Source organism: Protopterus annectens, chromosome 9.part0, assembly GCF_019279795.1.
Source record: "Protopterus annectens isolate FY-2018-M chromosome 9.part0, PAN1.0, whole genome shotgun sequence".
Lineage (NCBI taxonomy): Eukaryota > Metazoa > Chordata > Ceratodontiformes > Protopteridae > Protopterus > Protopterus annectens.
Window position 1 is genome coordinate 897930460 of NC_056743.1, and position 25474 is coordinate 897955933.

Genomic DNA, 25474 nt, shown 5'->3' on the forward strand with positions numbered 1-25474 from the left:
TGGAGGAATAAATGGGTCATTTAGGTAAAAGAAAGGGGAGTCATTAGGCAATCCTGTGGACAAAAAATTGTTATTTCATCACATGTACATTCATAGTCTATGTACTTGACCTCTACAACACATTAACAATAAGAAAATCAAACACCAAACAATTTTCTTGCTCTCAAGTGTACCACAGACAGAGATGTAAAAGAAGCAGCCATTAAAATCTTACCACAGTGCATTTCATCTGCTCCATTCCCACAGTCATCTTCCTTATCACAAGTCCAGCTCATAGGGATGCAGGGTCCACTGGGACAGGAGAAGTGATTGGGAGGACACTTGGTTTTCTTCCCTGCTTAATGAGGAAAGGATAGAAATATTAATTACAGTATCAGATTCTGCTTACTAAAAGACATACCAGTCAAAAGACACTAATTAATTTACTTCATTCTCCAATCTAAGTATCTGCACCAGTTCAGTGCCTTTGTGGAGCCAGAGCCTATCCCAGCATTACATTTATGTAAAGATGAAACTTATCTCAGAAAACTACATAATAAAACCCTTTACAAATTGTGAAATAAGAAAGCAACACAGATCACTGTTCAAAAGGCACACACAAAAAAAAATACAGATAAATGGAATACAAATCAGGTCTACCTTGTGTGGTAAGAATTAAGCATCTTTTTCTGCAGGCTTAGGATGGTTGTTCTCAGGCTTTGCTACTTGACATAAGTCATTCCTTAAACATACACATCACATAGACACAAAAGGACATCTACCATGAAAAAAATGGTCCTGGGATTACCTTCAAAGACATAAAGAGAAAGGCCTCGCGAATTCTAAATGGAGAGGAGGGGTAAGAAAATATGCTTTCCAAATCTACTCAGATTCAGGAAGGGCTCTGTACGACAGAAGGGGAAGAGTAGGTGTAGCATAAGGACAAGGTACTTCGCCCCAGCCCCACACAGACTGAGGGAATGGCTGATGAAATGACTAGTAACTCTAACAGTGATCTATCTGAATTGTCTACCTCTATGCCACATATTAGCATGATTCTGTTTTGTGCCCACCACTATGGCAAGTATTAGCATGATTGTGCTATGTGTCTACCACTATGGCAAGTATTAGCATGATTTTGCTATATGTCTACCACTATGGCAAGTATTAGAATGATTGTGCTATACTGTCTACCACTATGGCAAGTATTAGCTTGATTGTGCTATATGCCTACCGCTATGGCAAGTATTAGCATGATCGTGCTATGTGTCTACCACTATGGCAAGTATTAGCATGATTATGCCGTGTGTCTACCAGTATGGCAAGTATTAGCATGATTATGCTATGTTACTTTAGATCACTGATACAGAAGCTGTACCAATGGAAACATTTCCAGAGCTTGCGAGGATAAGGACATGGCCTGAAAGGAAGGGCTAGCCTGCAACATCCCCTGCAGGATTCTGATAGCAAGCCTACCTTTTTGCCATGGAAGACATGTACAGTGTGCAATGTTTGGAAAGGTTATCAACAGAAGACCATGTAGCTTCTTCTAAGATAGCCTGAGTGGTAGCTGTAACTCGAATACTCTAGGGTTCTTGCAATTCTCCCTCATATCATATCCTGAGAGGCAAAACACACACAATGCTATGGGCCATAGTAGGAGTGCATCTATGGCAGTATTGTCCCCTTAGCCTGTCTTCATTTTATTGGGTTATGTTTGTCTAGGACCGGTTTTATGAGGGAACTGAACAGTGCAAGGGTGTCAAGTAGGGTCCAAGGAAAGGTTGTTCATTCAAGGGAACGCAGTGCCATATTTGTTCTTCTCTAGCATCAACCCTGGATCTGAATGATGCTGATACTGGAAGAACTTTTGTTTTTTTTAAAGATTTAAAGGTTTGAATGAGTAGGTGGTCACAGAAATTATTATAGTATACAGAAAAAGATAAAGTGCAAGTACACAGAAAAAAGATACAGTAGGGAGCATTTGTTAAAATTATTAGGGCTGGGTCTTGTAAGGGAGTTAAGCAGCTGTGAAAGTTTGTTGCTACAGAAATGGTGGATTAAATTATTGGAGGAGGAAAACTGCAGACTCAGCTAGACATAACTTTGCAAGAAGGGGATAGACCATGAGAGTTTCGAATAGTGATTTGTACTGCTAGCCAGCTGGGAGACACTCCCCCTTCAGGTGATGCCATTACTTGTAAGTTTGGCAGCTCTTATTTATTTGCTTAAAAAGAGTAAGGCAGAGTTCCTCTACCACTCTATTTTGTAACCTGGTCTACTCTTTAGGGTTACAAGGTAGTGAGACTGAAAATAATATTGACAACCAAGTGACATTCTTCACTCAGGTTTCAGTCATTCCAGAAATGTCATGCTTGTAGGTTTGTATTCTAGAAGCCAGTGCTCAACTGTGTCTTGTTTATTCCCAATACTTCGAATATTCAGGTGGTAAATTTCCTTGCATTTCCTCATCTGTGACAGCTGATGTGAGAGAGAGTGGAATTTTTGGAGCTAGTGGATTGCATATCTGTGGTAGAGTTATAACATGTGATTGGGACAGTGTGTGAAATGAAACGTGTCGTGTGGAGGTGGCTGGGCCTGGGTTATCGTTTAGGTCATCTGATGAGTAAAAGATTTACCTAGCAGAAGAGGATTAACCACTTTATCCATTTTAGAGGTGGTTCAGCTTTTTCATTGTGTACACTTTAATATTAATCCCTGTTAGAGAAGGCCGTTTCTAACCTGTAGTACAAACGTATTGCTGACCTCATCGCACTCCCATTACCTCCCTCTTGCTAGTTATTTGTTCCCAATACACTGGTTCATTTGCCAGTTTTCTCCAGTAAATTCCATCCTACGCCTACCTATTTTCTGTCCCCTACTTAGAATAATCTCTATTGACAAAATCTCCTTTCTCCATTCCTGTGTTGGCTTAGTTCTTAGAATACTTTCTGCAACTTTAAAAATATAATATTCTGTTTACTGTTATTTTCCTCAAAGATCTTCCTCCAAAATCCCACATACTCATTATCTCTTCAACCTCCCTCCCCTGCTTCATCGACATCCCTTTCCACTTCGAATTATAACCTTCTGCTTGTGTTATGCATATAAGCCTTAAAGATGTACCTCTAAAATAGCCAATCAAATAAGGTAAATTTAACTACTTTGTTATATTGGTATAATGAACCTAACCCACTTTCTTTTGTTATAGATCTAAATATTAAGTAAATAAAGGCAAAGAAGACACTCCTACCTGATTTCTCTGTTCAAACACAACTTATCTGAGAAGAATATATAACCAAGAATCTGAGAGGAACCTTCCCACACAAATTCTTGTCTCTGATCCTGTGTATATCCTCCTAATTAACCTCATCATTGTACTAGTGAATGGAAATGCTTCCATTGCCCTACTCAAAGTCCCAGCTTACTCTGTCCTTACCTCTTTGGATAATACAGCCACCACAGTTTTCTTCCAAGATGCTGATACTTATAATTTTAAAATACTATTAAACAAAATCTTCCAGATCTTTATCAGTTCTTTCCCTCAACTTCCAAACTTCCACAGGAATATCATCTGTTCCTGAAGACATCCCTGCAGACTGATTATACATCACTGCTTTTTTTCATCTTGTCCTTTATAACAATTAGTTGGTTGAGCCTCATTTTCCTCTGACCTTGGCATAATTAAGTCTTCCATAAATGTTTCCATTTTGTGCTCTTTCTTGGTTTCCAAATGCCTCTGCTTAATACAAATTTTCAAAAAAGTTCTGAAATATCTCGAATATCTCTATATGATCTCTGCCCATTTTTCTTGGTATAGGCTCCCTAAATTTGGTAATAATCCTTTCAACTTTCTAAGTTGTTGTTTGTCTTTTCGGCTTTTCCCAGTTAGGGGTCACCACAGCGGAACTCCGGTCCGCTAATGACTGGCAGTCGATTTTTATGGTACCGAATTGCCAGCCCAACGCCCAGCCTTCAGCAAAGGCACGCCCATTCACGTATATCTTTTGGAGGCCACTCAACCGCTGGGAGGACATGCAGACTCCAACACAGAAGGCACTCCAGCCGAGAATCGAACAGGAGAACCTCTTGCTGTGAGGCAGCTTTCTAAGTCATTGTACTAAATGCTTTTTGTGCTCTGGAGTTATCTAACAGTTGCTTAACAGCAATCTTTCTAAACTCATGCATATTATCCAAATACTTTCTAGCTTCCTTAATACTCTGCAGCGGCTCCTCTTCTTATTCTGAGATCCCGCTTATTCTAAAATACTTTAATTTTTGTCAGGCTCTCTAAATAATTCCTACTACTTAACCATATCACTCTTATTTCTACCAATTTTTAACTTAATTTTATCCCACTCACTATCACTTCTGAAGAAATTTCCATCTTCCCTAGTAATTTGAAATGAATTTCCACAACCCATTCCTTGAATTCTTTTTAAAAGGTAAGTGGGAAAGAGACAGTGTTTTGTTCTTACTTCATTACACTGCACTTTTACCACACTTTTTACTAGTTCATGATGTAAAACAGTTAATGGATGGGTCAAAGCTTTCAATCAAAGGCAACTGGTCCTGTGAAATGTAATTTCTATCCTGTGTAGCCCAGTTACCGTACCTTTGGGAATAATATGCAAGTTCTGTCTGTATTCCATCTACTGAATTCACTTCTATACCAAACATTTTCATAAATTTATTTAGAAATCTACCGAATTTGTCATATTTTCCCTATGTCCCCTGGGTCTATATTAGAACATCGAAGTTTCAAAACTTTGAATGTTCTAATATCGAACCCTTTTCAGCGAAAGCTGAAAATATTGAAGCAACAAAAAACCAAATTTTTTCCTAGGGAAAGAATTTGGTTGTCCGTTTCTGTTGCTTCGGTATTTTCAGTGCTGTGGTGGAAAGTTACGGGTCGGGTTCAGGTAAGTATGTGATTGAGTGCGGGTTAGGGTAGTTAGCGTGTGGGTTAGGTATATGTGTGACCGTGTGAATGTGATGGCTAGGGTGGGTTAGGGTGCGGGTTAGGTATGTGTGTGATTGTGTGCACGTGAGGGTTACGGCAGGTTAGGCGGGTTAGGGTGCCGGTCAGGTAAGTGTGCGATTATGTGGACGTGAGGGTTAGGGCGGATAGGTAAGTTAGGGCACGGGTGAGGTAATTGTGCGATAGTGATGGACCTTAGGGTTAGGGTTAAGGTAAGTGGATAGTTAGTGGTGTGTGTGTATAGTTTAGCGTAGGATTAGGTGTAAGATTTTAGGTGCATATGTGTGGATTGCTGTTTGTTTGGTGTGCTTGTCTTGTGTGTATGTGTTTTGGAACAGCAAATTTTTTCCCTAGGAAAAAATTCACTGTTCTGTATGTTCGATGTTTTCAGCTTTTGCTGAATAGGGTTCGATATTAGAATATTCGAAGTTTTGAAGCTTCGATGTTCTAATATAGACCCTGTCCCCTGATACATCCTCATTATTTCAATTCAAGTTATAGTCTGCATCTATAAGTAATATTTCCTGATGAAAGTAGATTTTACCCAAAATGTTCTTAAGCTCCATAACAGCAGTTTTTGGTGGAATATAAACACATTCCAGTGTAATCATCCACTCTTGCCAACAGTCCCTTAATACCACAAATCTACTATTATTGCATTTTCCACTCTTCTATCACTATTGGAGCCCTCTAGTGGTCAGTATTATTACTCTCCTTTCCCTTTGCCCCTGATATTCTGCTGAATATCCATTCTGAAATCCTTTGTCAATTTCACATGCTCATTTCTTGTCAAATGTGTCTCCTGCAGCACTGCTATTTGTAGTCTGCATATAATTTAATATGGTTTCCTTTTTGACTATATCCATAAGGCCATTTACATTCCAACATAATATGGACAGAGTAACCATTATGATAAAAATCTATTGTTCTCACCTATGATACACAAAAGTTTTTTGAATGTGGATTTCAAATGTTTCCTTTACATGCACAAACTAATGTTTATCAGGCTGATCTTTTACACAGCTGTTTTTCTCATCTCCATTTAAACCTGTAGAAGGTTTTAGAACCAAGATATGAAGTGGCTCAACCTTACTTTTTTAAGAGAGAGTGTTTACACCCTCTAGGAGAAGAGTAACACAAGACAAATATGTTAAACCTGTTGTTACTTTCTCTAACAATGTAAGTGGGGTATGTGATGTGATAAGGAGAAATTGGCCAGTGCTTATTTATATTAGGTAATAACATTTTAGGGATTGTTAGTAATGTACCACGCTTTTGTTTTAGGAATGGGTTGTCTCTAAAAATACAGCTTTGTTATCATCGGAAGCAGAAGCAATTATCAGTCTTAGATTGTCTGAAGAAGTGCCTATTGTGAGGCATGAAAGCGCTAACCCTCTTTTAAGCTTGATTTATTAAAGTTTGTTTTATTTAGATGCCGTGTTTGGTCCTGGACTAATTATTTTGTTCTACATTGGTTATTTTGTTTGTACGGGCCCATTAATGCCGTAAACTTTGCTTTGTTTTTTTTACTTGGGATGATTATAAACACACAGCTGAGATGCACACAAATCTTACATCCCACTTTACATAACTTAAGAGAGTAAAGCAAAGAGGCCCCTGATACCCAAAGACAACAGAAGTCCAATAACTGGGACAATACATTACTGTATAGAAAACTGGCTCCTAAAGGACAGCAAGAAGGCTATGTAAAACAAAATGTCGTCATCCCAATGGCTTAAAGTCGGGCACTTCTTTCCATAGCTTATGACATTCTTTTTTTCAGGTCACGTGTGCATAAAATGCACAAACAAGATGCCAACATAAAAATTTATATTGGCCAGGTACTGCAAAAGAATTGGGATGGTTCTGCAAGACTTGTGTAACGTAAAAAGTTTGCAAGCTGGTAGAGCAAGGCCAGGTTTATTTGTTGCCTCTGCTTTGCTTTTAGAAACCATTTTAAAAGGCACCCAAGTATATTGCGGGGCCTCTTATTATCTCATGCATCACAGGTAGGTTTATAGGTACTAGACTATTGATTTGTGAGGAACATAAGAAGCCTAGTCTTGCATTCCTATGACAATTATTAACCATTATAGTTGGCTATATGAATATCCACAGGCATGCCGAACAAGTACATTTTGGGGGTAATAACATGATTCCTCTATCCAAAAAAGTCAGCGGTGCTAAACTAGGGGTGAATTTTCAGTTTCTTAGTCATGCATCCAAACTACATTTGAAAAGGGCAAGATAAGCACTCTGCTTTAACTCATTCACTCCAATGGAGCTCAGGAAGTTAACACTGTAACTTCCAATGGGCAGAGCCTAAGCCTTTTCACTGAATCAAATGATGTCCTCACATTTTAAACAAATGTTCATATCTGCTGAACCATAGGAGTTATGAAAGACGTATAAATGGCAAACTCTTCAGCACAAACTTTTTTTTACAGTGGTAGTATTCTTTAGGTTCTTGGTCTTAAAATTAATTTTATAAGTCACAGTAACTATTACATTTGTAATATTTTGTAAACAACTTACAATATCTCAGCAACCACTCAAGTTACACACATACCATCAGCAGCATTTTATTCATCTAGCTGAGAACTTTCATATGAGGCTAAGTAGTTCTGTCTGTCTTACATGGTTGTTGTGATATTATATCTATATAAATTAATATAAAAAAACAGTTAATATCTATTTACCTGCACTAGACAGAGGTCAGATATTAATGCAGTTGAGTTTATCATTGTGTAAGCTTTAAGATTAAATCTTTTAAAACCTTGTACTTAGCATGGCTTTGGAATTATTGATGCAAATATGAGCTTTTACACTGTGTCCAAGGAGTTTAAACCGTGTGATATGGTAGTTGGGACTGCCTTCATTGCTTCCTTGGGATCCTACTGGTGTTTTGGTACTTACTGGTGACTTTATTCTACAGTGTGCCACTGTCTGAGTCTGTCTGAAGGGTTTTTATGATTCAAGCCCTTGACTTTTTTTTTTGTGAAAAAGCATCGTCATTCCACTTGTGACACATGTTTAAATACCGAATATTGAAGGGTGCATTATACACAATGATCAGCCTAATAACGGCAGAGTGCAGTGGAGCAATCACATCCCTGGATCTGAAAATCATATTCTTAGATATAAGCTGTATGATGAAAAAGGACATTTTTACAATACTGGATACGTGGCGATCAAGCAACAAACAATTCACTGTCAACACACGTTCCCAGATCTCCAAATACAAAAATTGGGGGGGGGGGGGTGTTGCCAATGTGACAGTCACAAAGGATGTTATGTTTGACTAAGGATACAATATTTTTAGTCCATGGTTTTGACACCAACTATTTGTTTTGGACAGGCCATCCTATAGGATCACAATGTCCTCTGAGGAGTTTATGATGACATCAAGTCTGCAGTAATCTGCAAGCTTGGTCAGCCACAAACCCTTAACATTAGCTTTGATCGCCAAGAAGTAAATGCCAAACAGGAATGGTCCAAGGACTGAACGATGGGGCACTCTGCCAGGTACAAGTGTTTTGAAGGAGGTAGAGGAAACCAACCCTTACTTTGTGAACTCTATTTGCAAGTCAATTTGCTATCTAACAAGTTAAATAGAGGGTTAACATTTAGCTGTGACTGTTTATCTACAATGCCAGAGTATACAGCTCAACTTCTTATTGCAAGAAATCTGAACAAAGCTTAAAATAATGGGAGGGCAAAGACTCAAAATATGGACAGATTTTAAATACTGCTCTTAGAAACTTAGTTGATAGAGTAACAGGTTTTGTGTTAGCATGCATTTTCTGAAGGATGTAAAGTCTGAATCTCAAATGTGCATCATTCTTTAGTTACCACAAATCTCAGCAATTTTCCAGAAAACCACAAATTTTATGAGGAACAGACCAAAAATATGAAGCAAAAAATCCGGACATTCTGCAAAAATCTGGATAATTGAGAGGTAAGTGCCCAAGTGTGGGATAGTGATGAATGCCTTTGCAAGGTCCAGATACACAACGTGCCCTGATTTGTCCTCTTCAAAGAAGTCAACCAGATTAATTAGGCAAGGCCTGTCACTGACAAATCCGAACTGGGATGGACTGCTTCTGTAGGTTACTTATGCTCCTATTTATTAGTTCCATATCTATCCTTTCCATAGGCTTACAGATGAAACTGGTCAGACTTTCAGGTCTATTATTATTGGAGTATGTTGAGAACCCACTTTTGTTTAAGGGGATGGCTGTTGCTGTTCTCCATTCATCCAGCACAAAGCCTGCTTTGAGGATAATCTGAATAACCTGTGTAGGGCATCTGACAAGCCATGTTTCAGGTTAACAAGAAGACAGCCTGGTATATTATCCAGCTCTACAGATGTAGTGTTCTTGGTCTTAGTACCTTTAAAACTTGCTCTTGGGAGATCCAAGAAACTACAGATGGGAGTGTTTGTTCTAAGATTACTGGAGAGGACAGGGGAGTGACGTTGGAGCTGAATATTTCCACTAGCAGACTGGCTATATCCTCTGGGTCAGCATATGTGACGTCCCTTACTATCAACACTGTGCAGTGCTGGACATTACTTCTCAGACTTCTAACATAGTAAGTAAGAGCTTCTGGTTATCTTTTGCCTCTTTGGCTATTTTTACTTCACATCTATCTTTGGTTGAGTTGATCAGATCTACAGTTCCTTGTTTAGTTCAGCATGTGTTTTTGGACTCCTTACAGTTGGATTTACTTTTGGTTGCAATGATTTTTATTTTGTTACACAGCCTGTTTATATCAGGGTTCCACCACAGGGGTTATGTTTGAATTTGGCATTGTATTAATTTCTGAGGGGGACAGATGCATCTGTGCAATTATTTACATGTGCACAGACTTTGACAATAAAGGAGTCTGCATAAGCAGTGGGATCACTGAGGTGGAATGGGCTTTCGAATTTAGCCAGATCACCAGTCAGTTGTAGTAGATTAGCCTTCACTTAGTCTCCAAATATGTCAGTACTGGAAGATGCTTCATGCTTCAGTCTTAAGGTAAAACATGACTGATTTTGTGGTCAGATTCGAAAAGGAAGGAGGTTACAACTGGTGGGAAGCAAAGCTGCCTCATATTGGTAAGGACCAAGTCCAGGATTCTATCACCAGTAGCTGGACTGCAGACCAGCTGTTTCAGAGAACTTGTACTTAAGAAGTCCAGAAATTTATGGACATATATAATTAAGGACATAAGTTTCCAAGGTTATGGAAATGTAGTTGAAACCTCCCTGGAGAATGCTGTTTGGCTTAATACATAGTCATTACCTTGTCTAACAAGTCAGGAAGAAAGACTTTTGTTTAAAAAATATTAGAGACATCTCTGCCTTTAATGCCTTTATCTAATGCAGTGGGACTGAGAGAGATATGAGCACTGAAGCCCTACAACGAAGGAGTACTTTCAGTGGTCTTGAACTAGGTCTCTGTGAAAATGCATATATCAACTTTTGCTAGAGTAACTAATACTTGTAGGGAGTGGAGGTTTTCTTTAGGCTCCTAGCATTGAAAAGCAGTGGGTTAATGCTTCCTGGATTCTGTTTAACTATGTTGGAAGCTTTAGAATACTGACACTGCCTACAAAGGCACTTTGGGCATGGACAACATTTTAGTCAAAATATGGAAACCTTGGGGGGGGGGGCTGTAGGCCATCTCTGGCAAAGCAAAGAGGACAGCCCTGTCATCCCTTCTCAGGCAGAAGCATATAGTATCTCCTTTGAATGATACCAGAAGCTAAGCCAGCTGTTGAAGTCAATCACCTTTTGTTCACATTGAGGAATCATTCTTGGCAATGATAGAATGCTGCTCAAGGCTAGGTTTATACCTGAATGAGACGTATATTGTTAGAGCTCCATCATGTCTCTCTCCTCATACAATCCAGGGAGGTATGTCTCAAGTCATTTACACTCGTGTACAATTAGTGTGCCATATGTACACTTACTGTACAATTACTCGAGCATTTAAATGATGTGGTAAATTCTGGCTTCTGACAGGCAAATGACAATTAGTCTCCTTGCATAGCCCGATGATTAGCATAACAGGGTGTCCCATTACTGAGTCACAAATAACTACTATACTGGAAAGTGTGGCGGGTCTTTTCGGGATATAAAATTAATGAAGATAAAATAAAACCTACAGCCATAAATTATGTACCTACACATGAGGTGGTTAGGCAATATCCATATTTATGGGGACATGATAATATGAAGTATTTAAAAGTATGGATTAAAAATGCGCCTGTTATGGCAGCTAAAGGTCAGTAGGTAGAGACATAAAAGACAGCACACAAACTGTAAAACTGGAAGCTGTTATTTATGGATATGGACAGTAAGAGACAAGCAATGAAAATGTTTTAGTCCCTTTAGTTTAATGTGTAGATCAGGCATATTTTTACCAACAAGGAGAAGCTATGGACAATAACAAAGAACTGAAAGAATATATCTGGGAGGGTAATAGGCAAGCGTTAAGTGGGATAAAGCTGATCCTTCCAATAGAATAAGGTGGTTTAGTATTAGCTGATTTTAAGGGATATTTCAGAGCTACACAGTTGAGGCTTCTACACATAATACAAGGAGAAGGTTATAACTCAAACTAGAAGGGATGACGATGAAGTAGAGGGGAAGTCTAAAAAACATTGAGACAGTGGGATTTTGGATGCAAATCATTAAGAACCACCACCATCATACAGAATATTATATTCATAACGTAGCAGAAAGAATTCAAAGAACTAAGCCAGCACAGGAATGGAAAATAGAGATTTGCCAATACGGATGACTGCAAGTAGGGGTACAGAAAATATTCCAGAGGGTGACGGTACTTACTGGAGAAACCTGGTAAAGGAACCAATGTATTTGGAGTATATAATTAAGACAGAGAAAGGGAACAGGAGTTGGATGAGGCCAAGAAGACGTATGGACTGCAGGCTACAGACTGCCTTCCCTACAAGGGACTGATATCAGGCAAAAAGAAAGGGATAGGGAAGACCTACGTGAAAGACCTGCTCTGATAAGAGTTTTTAGTTGAAACCAGAATAGAAGCTGCTGTTAAAAAAGGAAAAATTAATACAGCATACAAGATACTGCATGATAAAGTACAGTTGTGTACCTACCATAAATGTAGATGTTCGAGTGTATTCACTGTTGCAGTCATTACTCTTGGGTTATCCACAGTCAGCCAGAATTGCAAAGTCTAGGTCCGGCGTCGGTTGCTGTCACCTCTTCCCTGAGGTCAGTGCGCCAGGGGCATAAAAGATGCAGCCAACGCCATTTTCTCCAGTTTTTCTTGCCCCAGATGTCAGGTGCCCCAAATAGGTAGGCTGAAAAATATACCAATAAGAAATGCATACACAAAAATAACATTTCCTTCATCTACAAGCAAATACCCCAAAAAGGTTGTATAGGAAAGAGAAGTGCAGATAAGTCCTAGCAAAGAGAAGGGGGATGGTGGGTAACCTGGAATGCAACAGTGAATACACTTGAAAATCTATATTTATGGTAGGTACACAACTGTACTATGTTCATCGTGTTTCACTGTTGCAGTCATTACTCTTGGGTTGAATCCCAAATCTGAGGAAGGGTGGCTGGGCTAAATAGGATTAGGAGAGGCTATGAGGCCCTGCAGAATTGCAGTGGTGAAGCCTGCTCTGCACTTAAGAGTAGAGAGGCAAGTGGTAGTGCTTTGTAAAGGTGTGCACTGAACTCCAAGTTGCAGCCTCTAAGATTTCTTTGGTTGGCACTCCCCTGAGGAAGGCTGCTGAAGTGGCTGTTGCTCTGGTGGAATGAGGCCTAATGCCCTTAGGCACTGATTTGCCATGTTGAGAATAGCAGAAACGGATGCAATGGCCTATCCATTTAGAAATACTCTGTTTTGAGATCACCTTTCCTTGTGATCCTGTAGCATATGACACTAGAAGTTGCTCAGTCTTTCTGAAAGCTTTAGTTCTGTCCAAGTAGAAGCGTAACTGCCTGTGTATGTCCAAAGAATGCAGAATTTTCTCACCCTTGTTCTGTGGATTTGGGTAAAAGGTAAGCAAGTGAATGGTTTGGTTGAGGGCCATGCTGGACACCACCTTAGGCATAAATGTAGGGTTTGTCTCAGAGAAACCCTGTCTGGATGAAAAATGACGAAAGGTTCCACAGCCATGAGTGCTTGTTGTAACTCTGAGACTCGCCTTGCAGAGGTAATGGCTAGGAGCAGAGCTGTTTTCCAGGATAAGAATTTAATATCCGCTGTTGATGCTGGCTCGAAAGGAGGCAGTGTGAGTTTTTCTAAAACAAAATTGAGGTCCGAGGCCGGAATTGGTGCTCTCCTTGGAGGCCTAATGTTTTGGCCCCTCTGAGGTACTGCCTTATTAAAGGGTGAGAAAAGATAGGTGGTTCTGTATTGTAATGTTCAGAAATGGCAGAGACATGAATCTTAATTGATGAGAAAGAAAGGCCTTTGTTCAGCATCTCAGTCAGGTATTGTAAAATCCGAGGAATGTTTGGTACAGATGTGTCAAGGTCTTGTTCCTGGTTCCAAGCACAGAATCTCTTCCATTTTTCTGCATAAGATTTTCTGGTACTGGGCCTCCATCCATAACAGCTTTTGAAAGAGGAGTGTTCAGAATGGCTACATTATCCACCATGCTGCCAGATTTAAGGTTCTGAGTTGGCAGTGCAGGATCTGATTGTTTTGTTGGGTCAGCAAGTGAGAAGTTTGAGGCAATATCCATGCTGGACCTCGAGACAAGCTCTTCAGAATTGGGTACCAGTGCTGGCGTGGCCAGTCTGGTGCAATCAGAATCATTTTTGGCTTCTCTTGTCTGACCTTTAGGAGTACTCTGGGAAGGAGAGGTAGTGGGGGAAAAGCATATACTGTTAGATTTTTCCAGCTGAATGATAGGGCATCCACTTTCCATGCTTGCTTGTGGTAAATCCTTGTGCAAAATCTCTGTAATTGAGAGTTGTGAGGGGAGGCAAATAGATCTATGTCTGGGCATTCCCATTTCCTTATTATCATCCTGAAGACTTGTGGATCCAGTTTCCATTCGTGGGGATCCATAAGGTTTCTGCTTAGTTAGTCTGCCAGAGTATTTGTTTTTCCTGGCAGGAATTGTGCTTACAGGTGTACCTGAAAGGCCAATGCTGTGTCCCATAAGGTCACTGCTTGTCTGCAGAGGAGGTAGGAATGAGTACCTCCCTGCTTGTTTATGTACCACATGACCGTAGTGTTGTCTGTCTTTATCAGTAATTGTCCTGGATGAAGCAGGTCCTTGAAAGCCGTCAGGGCATTTTGAACAGCTAGCATCTCTTTTTGATTGATGTGAAGATGCATCTGGTTTGCAGGCCATGTGCCCTGAATACATTTTCCTGCCATATGGGCCCCCAGGCATAATCTGATGCATCCGTTGTCAGTGTCTGTCTGGCTGTGGGTAAACTGAATGGCAGACCCTTGTTGTGGTGACAGGCTTCTGCCCACCATCGAAACTCCTGTTGCAGGCAGGGAGTGAGTGCAATTACCGTCTCCAGGCTGTGGCAATGCTGAGTCCAAACACTTTTCATATACCATTGTAGTTTCCTCATATGCAGTCTGGCACATGGAATTAGTAGAATGCAGGATGCCATGAAACCCAAGGCCTGCAGGATTTTCCTTGCAGATAAGTGGGTTTTTGTTGCCAATTTCTTGAAATAAGTAGTCAGTTGTTTTTGCTTGTCTGGCATGAGATAAGCCATCTGGGCAGTTGTATTTAAGCTTGCACCCAGGAATATTATCTCTTGAGAGGGCACTAGTTTTGATTTCTTTTCGTTTACTGTGTACCCTAGGCCAATTAGTAATCTTTTTACAAACGCCAAATGCTTTAGAAGAGTGTCTTTGTTCTCTGCTTGAATTAGGCAGTCGTCCAAGTAGGGATAAATTTGAATTCCTTTTTGTCTGCAAAACACAATTACTGGTGCCAGGCATTTTGTAAAGACCCTGGGTGCAGTAGATAAATCAAAGGGCAGTGCAGAGAATTGGTAATGCATTGAGCCAGCTATAAATTTGAGGTATCTTCTGCAAGATTGTCTGATTGGGACATGCAGGTATGCCTCTTTTAGGTCCAACGTTACTAGCCAAGCCCTCTTGCACAGCATGGGCAGTAGCTGCTGAAGAGTCAACATCCTGAATTTTGGAACTTCCAGAAACGTATTTAGTATAGAAAGGTCCACAATTGGTCTTCAGGTTTTGTCTTTCCTGGGTACTAGAAAAAGTCTGGAGTAGAATCCTTGTCCCTGCTCTTGTTGTGGTACTTGTTGAATGGCCCTCATGTCCATGAGGGCTGTAATTTGTTTTTGTGCCTCTGCCCATTGATTGTGTGGCAGGTCTGGCATGCCCTTTGACCTTGGTAGGGTGTGAAAATGGAACCTGTAGCCTTGGGACACTATGTTCAGAACCCCATTTGTCTTGGGAAACCTTTTGCCAATTTGATGAAAAAAGTGCTAGTTTTCCCCCTAAGGGGGCTGTCAAAAGAAAACTGCTTGGAACTGGTAGAGGAAAGTCATTGGGACTGTTTCCTGTAAGGCTGTGATTGGTCTTCTCTGCTTTTGGAGGTAGGAGCACCCCATTGTTTAGGCCTGTATGAGCCTTGGGGCTGAGATCTGCCTCTGGGACGCCTTTATCTGCCTCTTTGTGGTCTGTCTGACACTGGAAAGGATCGATTTTTAAAAGGCCAGTTCCTGCTAAACCTGGGTGGCTGTTCCTGTAAGAAATCCTTGACTGTCTGCATGAATTTTGCTTTATCCTCCATTTTTTTCAACACCTCTTCTGCTTTAGTACCAAACAAAGTATCATGCTGTAATGGTACATCTAATAATTTTGCTTTAACATGATCAGGCAGATTTTGTTCTTTTAACCAAGCATGCCTTCTAATAACAGAACCTGTAACAGCGGCCCTGCAAGAGGCCTCCAGTAAATCATAACCACATTGCAAAGTATGCTTTCCCACTTGTTCAGTTGCATGCAATAAATCCTTCAATTCCTTGTTCTCTGAACATTCAGTATTTGTCAACATTTTCTGTTAAAGTAGTGACATTAAATATTGCTGATATTTAAGCATATGAAATTGACAATTTAAAGCCCTTACAGCCAGGGTGGCAGAAGTGTATATTTTTTTCACCCATCTGTCTAGAGCCCTAGAATCCCTATCAGAGGGTACAGGGTTTTTTTGCAGTGGAAGCCTTAACCCCCTTGGGACCCTGAGAAATAGTTTCTGGGTCAGCAGCGGGGTTTTTATATAGGAATTTATGAGAATCCGGGACCCTGTAGTATCTGTCTGGCTTAGCAGGTGCAGGGGAGTCAGGGGACAGTCCAGACTCTGAAAATACATCATCTACAATGTCTAGAACAGGAGGAATGGCAAGGGGTCTATGCTGAGGAAGAAGAAAGTCTTTGAGCCTTTTCTTAGACTCAGAATATTCTTGGCTCTCCCAGTGGAAATGCTCCCTTCATAGTATGCAGTGTTTCCCCAAAGGAATAGTCCTCAGGAGGAGAGGCTGAAGGAATGGATTCTTCAGCATCAGAATCCTCATAGGGAGGCATGGAGTAATTCTGTTCAGAAGAGGAATCAGAGGAAATAGATACCTGATCAGAAGAATCATAGTCTGTCTCTTGCCTAGGCCTCTTAACCGGAGGGGGATGGGAGCCTCTGATTAAACTAATTAGGTCTTCGCCCATTTTGAGCATCTGTTTTTTAGGCATGGAAGTCTGCATAGGAGAATGCTGTACTTGTTTCTTTGTCTTTAGAGCTGCTTTAGTCTTTGAAGCTGAGGATGGCTTAATACATAGTTGTGTAGGTCTGAAGACACCCTCAGAAGCCGATGCCTGCTCAGCGGCTCCGGACCCATCTGAGAGACTGATTTCCGAGTGTCCAATACCTTGAGTTTCCAGAGGCCCAGTCGGCTCCACGTGGGAGTCGGTATCGGCCTGTGGCTCTGAGGTAGCGGGCGCCAGGGGCTGCGAAAGTGCCTCACTGACAACCGGCGACTGGCCTAGAAGAGGCTTCGTCGTCGGTTTTGGACCTTGGATGCCTATCCTTGTCCTTGCGTTTTTTGTAAACTCCGGTTGTCGGCTGTTCTGACAGCATTATATAATTAAATCTTCGGTCAAAGTAATGAAATGTAAAATCGAACCGACGCTTGATAGTGTGTTGGTTGAATCTAGCACAAAACCAACAGCTAGCAACATTGTGATCAGCGCCTAGGCAAGGAATACAGTAAGAGTGAAAATCCTTATGAGGTATTTGCTTCCCACAAGAAATACAATGGTTAACTTTTTCTGACATCGGTCTGGAGCAAGAAAAAAGTTTCCCCAACGGGGTACTTAGCTTTAATGAAGACTTTGGTTCTGAAATTCAGCTTTGAAAATCTCAGGAGTCGGCCGACCGGCACTTGTGAACTGCTTTTGCTTCGGGCACCGCGCGGCAAGAAAGACTGAAGAAAATGGTGTCGGCTGCATCTTTTATAGCCCTGGTGCACTGACATCAGGGAAGAGGTGACAGCAATCGACGCCAGACCTAGACTTTGGAATTCTGGCCGACTGCGGGTAGCCTGCCAGCAGGATAACCCAAGAGTAATGAGTGCAACAGTGAAACACGATGAACATCTATAAGAACCGATTCAGGTTAGGAAAAGATTAGTGAGAGAGACTGGAAAAGCAATTTACATAGGAACAATGACAAGGCATATGCATGGCTCCCAAATATGCAACAAAGTCCAGAAGGTTTAAGATTTATGCTTGGAAGTGATTGCCTATGCATTTTTATACCCCAAGCAAACTTCAAAAAAAAATTCTTAAGGTTTGATAGCAAACGCTGGAGGTATAACGGGCAAGACAGAGGTAATTGCCAGCCTATGTTTTGGGAGTGCACTGGGTTAGATTATTTTAAAAATACCCTACTGGCTTGTCTGTCAGAAGTACTAGTTGAGAAAATGGCTCTAAGGAAATGATTCTTTGGAGATGGGGCACAGGACTTAAATTGCCTAGACATGGTAAGGCCTTGTTAAGTTTAATTCTGCTGGCTGACAAAAAAGCAACCACTAGAAAATGGAAATAAACATCTAAATGAACTGCATTTGAAGTATTGAATATTGTAAAAGAGATTAAGCAACTGTAAGATGGATCTTTAGAGAAGGGGAGGATTATATTACATAGTAATAAATGAAATTGTGGAACAACACATGCAGAATACTGTTCAGGAGGAAGAGTAAGGTTTAAAGGAAGGGAAGATTTGAGCAATTTATGTAACATTGGCTAATAGTTATAAAGAACAAAAACATATGTGATGTATAATGATTGAAAATGGAAAAATGTTAATGTAGTTTGCTTTCTTTCCTGTTAATGTGTACTTGCCTGTGTCTTAAGTAATACCTTAATAACAGCGCTTAAAAAAGAAAAACATAACATACTGTTTGGGACACTTAAGGAGAGACAAGAGACAGCAAAAAAAAAGGGAGGCGGCAGAAAACAAAAGTAAGATATGTTAGCCAGTTAGTTGCATTCCAAGACAGAACTTGTACTGGAAGATCCACTTCCTGAAGGACTCTGCAACTGCTGTTTGGACTTACAAATAGCAGCTGCAGTTGACTTACAGGGTGAGGAGGTACTATGTCTAAGAACATCTGATATTCTTATACCCTGAGGTGAGTACACCCACAAAAAACAGCTGGTCCTGATAATAATATGAGAAGGACTGTACTACCCAACCGCCCACTGTATTAACAGATATATTCAACACATTCCTGCAACTAGCCATTTTACCCAGTTGCTTCAAAAATACAACAATCATTCCCTTACTCCAATAATCCCACCCGACAAGCCTAAATGACCAGCTAGTTGCTCTTACATCAGCAGTAATGAAGTGTTTTGAGCAGTTGATCAAGGCCCATATCTCTTCAAGCCTACCTGCAACACTGGATACATTACAGTTTGTTTATAGAGCTAACTGCGGCACGGCCGATGCAATAGCTATAGAACTTGATCAATCCTTGGCACATCTAGAGAACAAGAATTGCTATGTCAGAATGTTGTTCATCTATTTTATTTCTGCCTTTAGCACTGTCATGCCATAGAATCAGATATCGAAGCTGATCTAGCTAGACATCAACACCCTTCTATGTAACTGGATACTGGACATTCTCATCAACAGACCCCCAAAAATGTATGCGCGGGAAATAATTAAATCAGTATTACACTGAGCACGGGTGTCCCTCAGGGCTGTGTCCTGAGTGCTCTGCTGTTCACCTTGTTGATGCACGACTGCATTGCTAAGCAAGAATCCAACAAGTTAGCTGATGATACCACTGTCGTAGATCTTGTCAGAAATGGTTAGGAAAGAGCCTACAGGGATGAAGTGGAGCATCTGATAGGCTGGTGCGACAGCAACAATCTGGCCTTAAATGTATGCAAGACCAAAGAATTAATAGTGGGCTTCAGGAGATACAAACTCTGGAAAATAAGGGGGGGGGGTGGCAATGGAAAGACTCAAAAACGTAAGGTTCCTGGGGGTACACCTCAGATGACCTATCCTGGTCGACTCATATTAACCACACAGTGAAGAAGGCACAACAATGTCTGCACTTCCTATGGAAACTGAGGAAGGCAAACCTGTTTCAGTCCATCCTCAAAGCCTTCTACATGGGGACCATCGAGGCCATCCTCTCAAATAACATCATAGTTTGGTATGGTAACTGCAAAGCATCTGATCGCAAGACTCACCTGAGAGTAGAAAGGACAGCAGAAAAAGTCACTGGTTGCTCGCTCCCATCCATGGATGATCTGCACAAGACTTGGTGTGTGGGAAGGGCTAGGAAAATAATCAACGATTCCACTCATCCTGCCCATGGCAAGTATTTCCGCTTATCCTTGTGCAGGCAGTATCGCAGCCTACACTGCGATACTGCCTGCACAAGACAGTATCGCAGCTTACACTGCTAAACATCTAGACTGAACAGGAGTTTCCTCCCTCTATCTATAAGCCTGCTGAACTTGAATGTCAGGCATGACAGAAAATAATTAGATCAATATGCCACTTGCTGTGAAGTATCAGCTATAGTAATCATTCTGTCAAACTGCTTCAATAACTGGTACAGATAGCCTAATTTCTTATGCTATTACTTCCTAAATGTGCAATAGTCAGGTGTAAGCCACCACACCATACATGTGCAATATGAACATCAGAATATATCATACTACAACTGATAAAGTGCAATATTCTAAGCAATCACAATGTGAAGTCATAGTCTTGAAATACCTACTAGTATAATATTGTCTAATGTCTTCTTGTCCAACTGTGGTAATTTATTGTGTTGTCAATATTTTAATTAATGTATGTGCATTAGTCTTACTGTCATTCTACAGTGGATATAAAAAGTGTACACACCCCTGTTAAAATGCTAGGTTTTTGTGATATAAAAAAATTAGACCACAATAAACATTTCAAAACTTTCCCCACCTTTAACGTGACCTATAACCTGTACAATTCAAATGAAAAACAAATATGTTAGGGGGGAAAATATAAAAAATAAAGAAGTACAATAAACTGATTGCATAAGTGTACTTTGTTGAAGCACCTTTTGAATTAATTACAGCATTCGTTTTTTTTGGGTACACACTTGCCATCAATTAAAGAGACTCTGATTAACCCCAAATAAAGTTCAGCTGTCCTAGTAGGATTTTCCTGACATTTACTCAGTTGCCTGCTACAGCAAAAGCCATGGTTCGCAGAGAGCTTACAAAGCATCAAAGGGATCTCATTGTTGAAAGGTATCAATCAGGAGAAGGGTAAAAAAAAAAAATTTCGCAGCACTGGATATACGATGGAACACAGTGAAGACAGTCATCAAAAAGTGCAGAAAATATGGGACAACAGTGACATTGCAAAGAATGAAAAGACAAGCCGAAAACTGGTCAGAGAGGCTGTCAAGAGACCTACAGCAACACTGAAGGAAATGCAGAAATTTCTGGCAAGTACTGGTTGTGTACTACATGTGACAACAATCGTCCGTATTCTCCATATGTCTGGGCTATGGGGTAGAGTTGCAAGAAAGAAGCCTTTTCTTACACAGAAAAACATCCAGGCCCGGTTAAAATTTGCAAAACTGTACATCATGTCTCCCAAAAGCATGAGAGGAAAACGTGTTATGGTCTGATGAGACCAAGTCTGAACTTTTTGGCCACAATTCCAAAAGGTACGTTTGGTGCAAAAACAACACTTTGCATCACCAAAAGAACACCATCCCCCCAGTGAGGCATGGTGGTGGCAGTATCATGCTTTGGGGTTGCTTTTCTTCAGCTGGAACTGGGACTTTAGTCAAGATGGAGGGAATTATGAGTCGTTCCAAATACCAGTCACTTTTGGCCCAAACCCCTCAGGAGTCTCCTGGAAAGCTGAAGATGAAGAGGAATTTCACCTTTCAACATGACAATGACCCCAAGCATACATCCAAATCAAAAGAATGGTTTCACCAGAAGAAAATTTAAATTTTGGAATGGCCAGCCAGAGCCCAGACCTAAATCCATTAGAAAATCTGTGGGGTGACCTGAAGAGAGCTGTGCACAAGATATGCCCTTGCAATCTGACAGATTTGGAGCGCTTTTGCAAGGAAGAGTGGGCAAATACTGCCAAGTCAAGATGTGTCATGCTGACAGACTCCTACACAAGAAGACTGAATGCTGTAATTAAATCAAAAGGTGCTTCAACAAAGTATTAGTTTAAGGGTGTGCACACTTATGCAACCAGCTTATTTTACGTTTTTTATTTTTTATATTTTTCCCCTAACTGATTTGCTTGTTTTTCAATTGAATTGTACAGGTTATAGGTCACATTAAAGGTGGGAAACGTTTTGAAATTTTTACTGTGGTCTCATTTTTTTATATCACAAAAACCTGGCATTTTAATAGGGGTGTGTACACTTTTTATATCCACTGTGTGTGTTCATTGTTATGTCTTGCACAGAGACCAAAGCAATATAAATTTTGTTCAGCTTGCAATGCTGTGTTTATCTGATCAACAGTAAAGTTTACTTTGACTATGAAATAAGTTACAGAAAATCAAGTATTTATTTACTGAATAGTAGTAATATGACTAGATAAGCTATAAAGGTTCTATATTATCATTTATCTGTTTAAACACATGCATATAAAAGGTGTACACACCCTTGTTAAAATGCCAGGTTTTTGTGAAATAAAAAAATGAGACCACAATAAATAATTTCAAAACTTTTCCCACCTTTAATGTGACCTATAACCTGTACAATTCAATTGAAAAATAAACAAATCTATTAGGGGGAAAATGTAAAAAAATAAAAAAAGGAACAATAAGCTGGTTGCATAACTGTGCACATCCTTAAACTAATACTTTGTTGAAGCGCCTTTTGATTTAATTATGGCATTCAGTCTTCTTGAGTAGCATTCAGTCTTCTTGAGTAGGGGTCTATCAGCATGGCACATTTGACTTTGCAATATTTGCCCAAACTTGCTTGCAAAAGTGCTTTTCTATTTGATTTAGGTCTGCGCTCTGGCTGGGCCATTCCAAAACTTTTTCTTCTGGTGAAGCCATTCTTTTGTTGATACGGATGTATGCTTGGGGTCAACTGTCATGTTGAAAGGAAATTCCTCTTCAGCTTCTAGGAGACGCCTGAAGGGTTTCGGCCAAAAGTGACTGGTATTTGGAACTGTTCATAATTCCCTCCACCTTGACTAAAGCCCCAGTTCCAACTGAAGAAAAGCAACCCCAAAGCATGATACTGCCACCACCATGCTTCACCGTGAGGGTGGTGTTCTTTTGGCAAACTTTAGATGGGCGTGGATGTTTTTCTGTGTAAGAAAAGGCTTCCATCTTGCAACCCTACCCCATAGTCCAGATAGATGGAAAATACGGGAGACTGTTGTCACATGTAGCACACAACCAGTACTTGCCAGAAATTCCTCCAGCTCCTTCAGTGTTGCTGTAGGTCTCTTGGCAACCTCCCTGACCAGTTTTCATCTCGTCTTTTCATCAATTTTGGAAGGACATCCAGTTCTTTGCAAAGTCACTGTTGCCCCATATTTTCTCCACTTTTTTGAGGACTGTCTTCAATGTGTTCCACGGTATATCCAATGCTGTGGAAATGGTTTTGTATCCTCCTCCTGACTGATACCTTTCAACAATGAGATCCCTTTGATGCTTTGTAAGCTTTCTGCGAACCATGGCTTTTGCTGTAGCAGGCAACTGAGTAAATGTCAGGATAATCCTACTAGGACAGCTGAACTTTACTTGGATTTAATCAGAGTCTCTTTAATTGATGGCAGGTGTGTACCCAAGAAGACTGAATGCTGTAATTAAATGAAAAGGTGCTTCAATAAAGTATTTGTTTAAGGGTGTGCAACCAGCTTGTTGTACTTTTGTTTTAATTTTTATATCCCCCCCCCCAACAGATTTGCTTGTTTTTCAATTGAATTGTACACGTTATAGGTCACATTAAAGGTGGAAAAAGTTTTGAAATTATTTATTGTAGTCTCATTTTTGTATCATAAAAAAATGGCATTTTAACAGGGGTCTGTATACTTTTTATATTCACTGCATGCACATTCTGCATTGCTGGTATCCTACACCCTTGGTTCTCTTCCGAAGGAAGGAAAGGAGTGACAATGAAGAGTGACAAACGTGTAAGAATGAGAAAGCAAACTGGGGCAATATGTTGTAGGTATAGGGATCTAAGCATGCTATGGACACGTGCTGAACGTGTGGAGACACTGGTGTATAATACAGACAATAAAACTGCACGGACGCTTTGTACTAGGGTGGTAAAAGGGGAGCAGGCTGCAAAAGGAGCAGAAGAACATGGTTATAACCGATGGCTATAAGAACCAAGCTGGAGACAATGAACTAGAAGGGAAGTGGTTAATGAAAGAAGGCAGTGGGAAAACTTTGGGCCTGGTACCCGAAGATACACAGCGACCTGATGATGCCAGCTGGAAGCAAGCTGAAAGATGCACTGTGAAAATGAAGGAAATGAACACAGGTGGGGTATGACAGGACAACTGGATCTAACAGGTGAACAGCTGCTCAGGCTGCCAGACTGGTTTTTGCTGGGTTTACTACAAAAGGGCAGTGAATATACATTAGCATTACTGTATTAATAATACTTTTTTCTCTTCTCTCTCTTGTAAAAAGTCAACTGAAAATGCTCTCCTGGGCTACATCTAAACATGGTCCTCATGGATCACTGCTTTACCCTCAGTAAACAAAGAATGAATGAATGAAATGTGTATGTGATAAATGTGGATGAGTAAGTAGGAATAAGATGAAGGCTATGTGATTGTTTACTACACATGTTAACATGCACTGGATTTTTGGTATACGTCCCTGCTCTGAAACAATATCTTTACAACTTAAAGGAAATATCCACCTTGTACAAAGGAGAGCAGGAAAACTTCAGGGAACTACAAACTGGTTACCTTAATACCAGTGGCAAATAAAGTAATTGAGAATGTGCTACCAACTGAATCTGATCAGTTTTACGATTGTGTTACAGGAAAACCTGACAGGGGAGTATTAGAAAACATGACCTACTTGCACTGTAACACTCTCTAATGTGCTCGCATAAGGAGTGCAGCCTGAAAACCAAAGTGGGTGGGATAAGACGATCACAGAGGAACTGGACAGTGGCTTTACTGAAGGACAGGGTACAAAGGGTTGTGGCAAGAAGCGTGCTGTCAGGAATAAACTAAGCTACTAGTGATGTACTAGAAGGACTGAACAGGGTCTGTTTAGAATAGTAAGAACCCACTTACGAAAGTGGGGACCTATTAGTGTGGTATGTGCAATCAATGTAAACACATGGCTCACAGACAAGAAATTCAGTTAAGTGCTATATAGAACCCTTTAACAGCTAAGAACTAGTTTATTTGTACATCCAAAGGGGTGGTTTAATTAGCTTTCTGTCAAGTGTGTTTAGCCGACTATGTGGGGAAAATGGAAAGACAATTAAAAACGAGGATCTATGAAAACCATTATGAAATTTCCAAATGAATGGAAACTAATGCACTTTATAAGCATTTGAAAGAATGTCCAAATAGGAGATTTTCAATTTGGGTGTTAGAGCAAGTTGAACCAAAACCGAGGGGTGGACAATGGGAAACTTTATTGGAGTACCATGAATTGTTAGGGCAACTGCGGTTAAATACAGGAACAACCCCAGGGCTCAATGGGCCACTTTCACTTGGTCCTGTATTAAAATTGAGGGCTGCTAAATTGTGATGGGAAATGTATATATAAATTTTGTTTTAAATGAAAAATGAAGAAAGATGCAGGTATCCTTAGGTCAACAGCCCAATAAGAAGTCTCACTGAAGCTCTTTTTAACGCAAATTTATTTAAATAAAAAGTAAACAGCGTTTTCGCCGCCTTACTAAAGCAGCTTCCTCAGAAGAGATAAATTTCAGTATAAAAACCGCGCTTTATATATTGGCAGGATATGACATGACAGCATGACATCATG

The 25474-nt window shown here is 40.3% G+C and overlaps 1 protein-coding gene across 1 annotated transcript in view; it reads right to left on the reverse strand.

The window, feature by feature from the left end:
• Positions 1–25474, reverse strand: part of LRP1 (LDL receptor related protein 1) — a 2772300-nt gene that overhangs the window by 828749 nt on the left and 1918077 nt on the right. The window contains exon 50 of the mRNA XM_044083629.1: positions 215–337. Within this exon, the coding sequence (XP_043939564.1) occupies positions 215–337 (123 nt within the window). The remainder of the gene's footprint in view (positions 1–214; positions 338–25474) is intronic.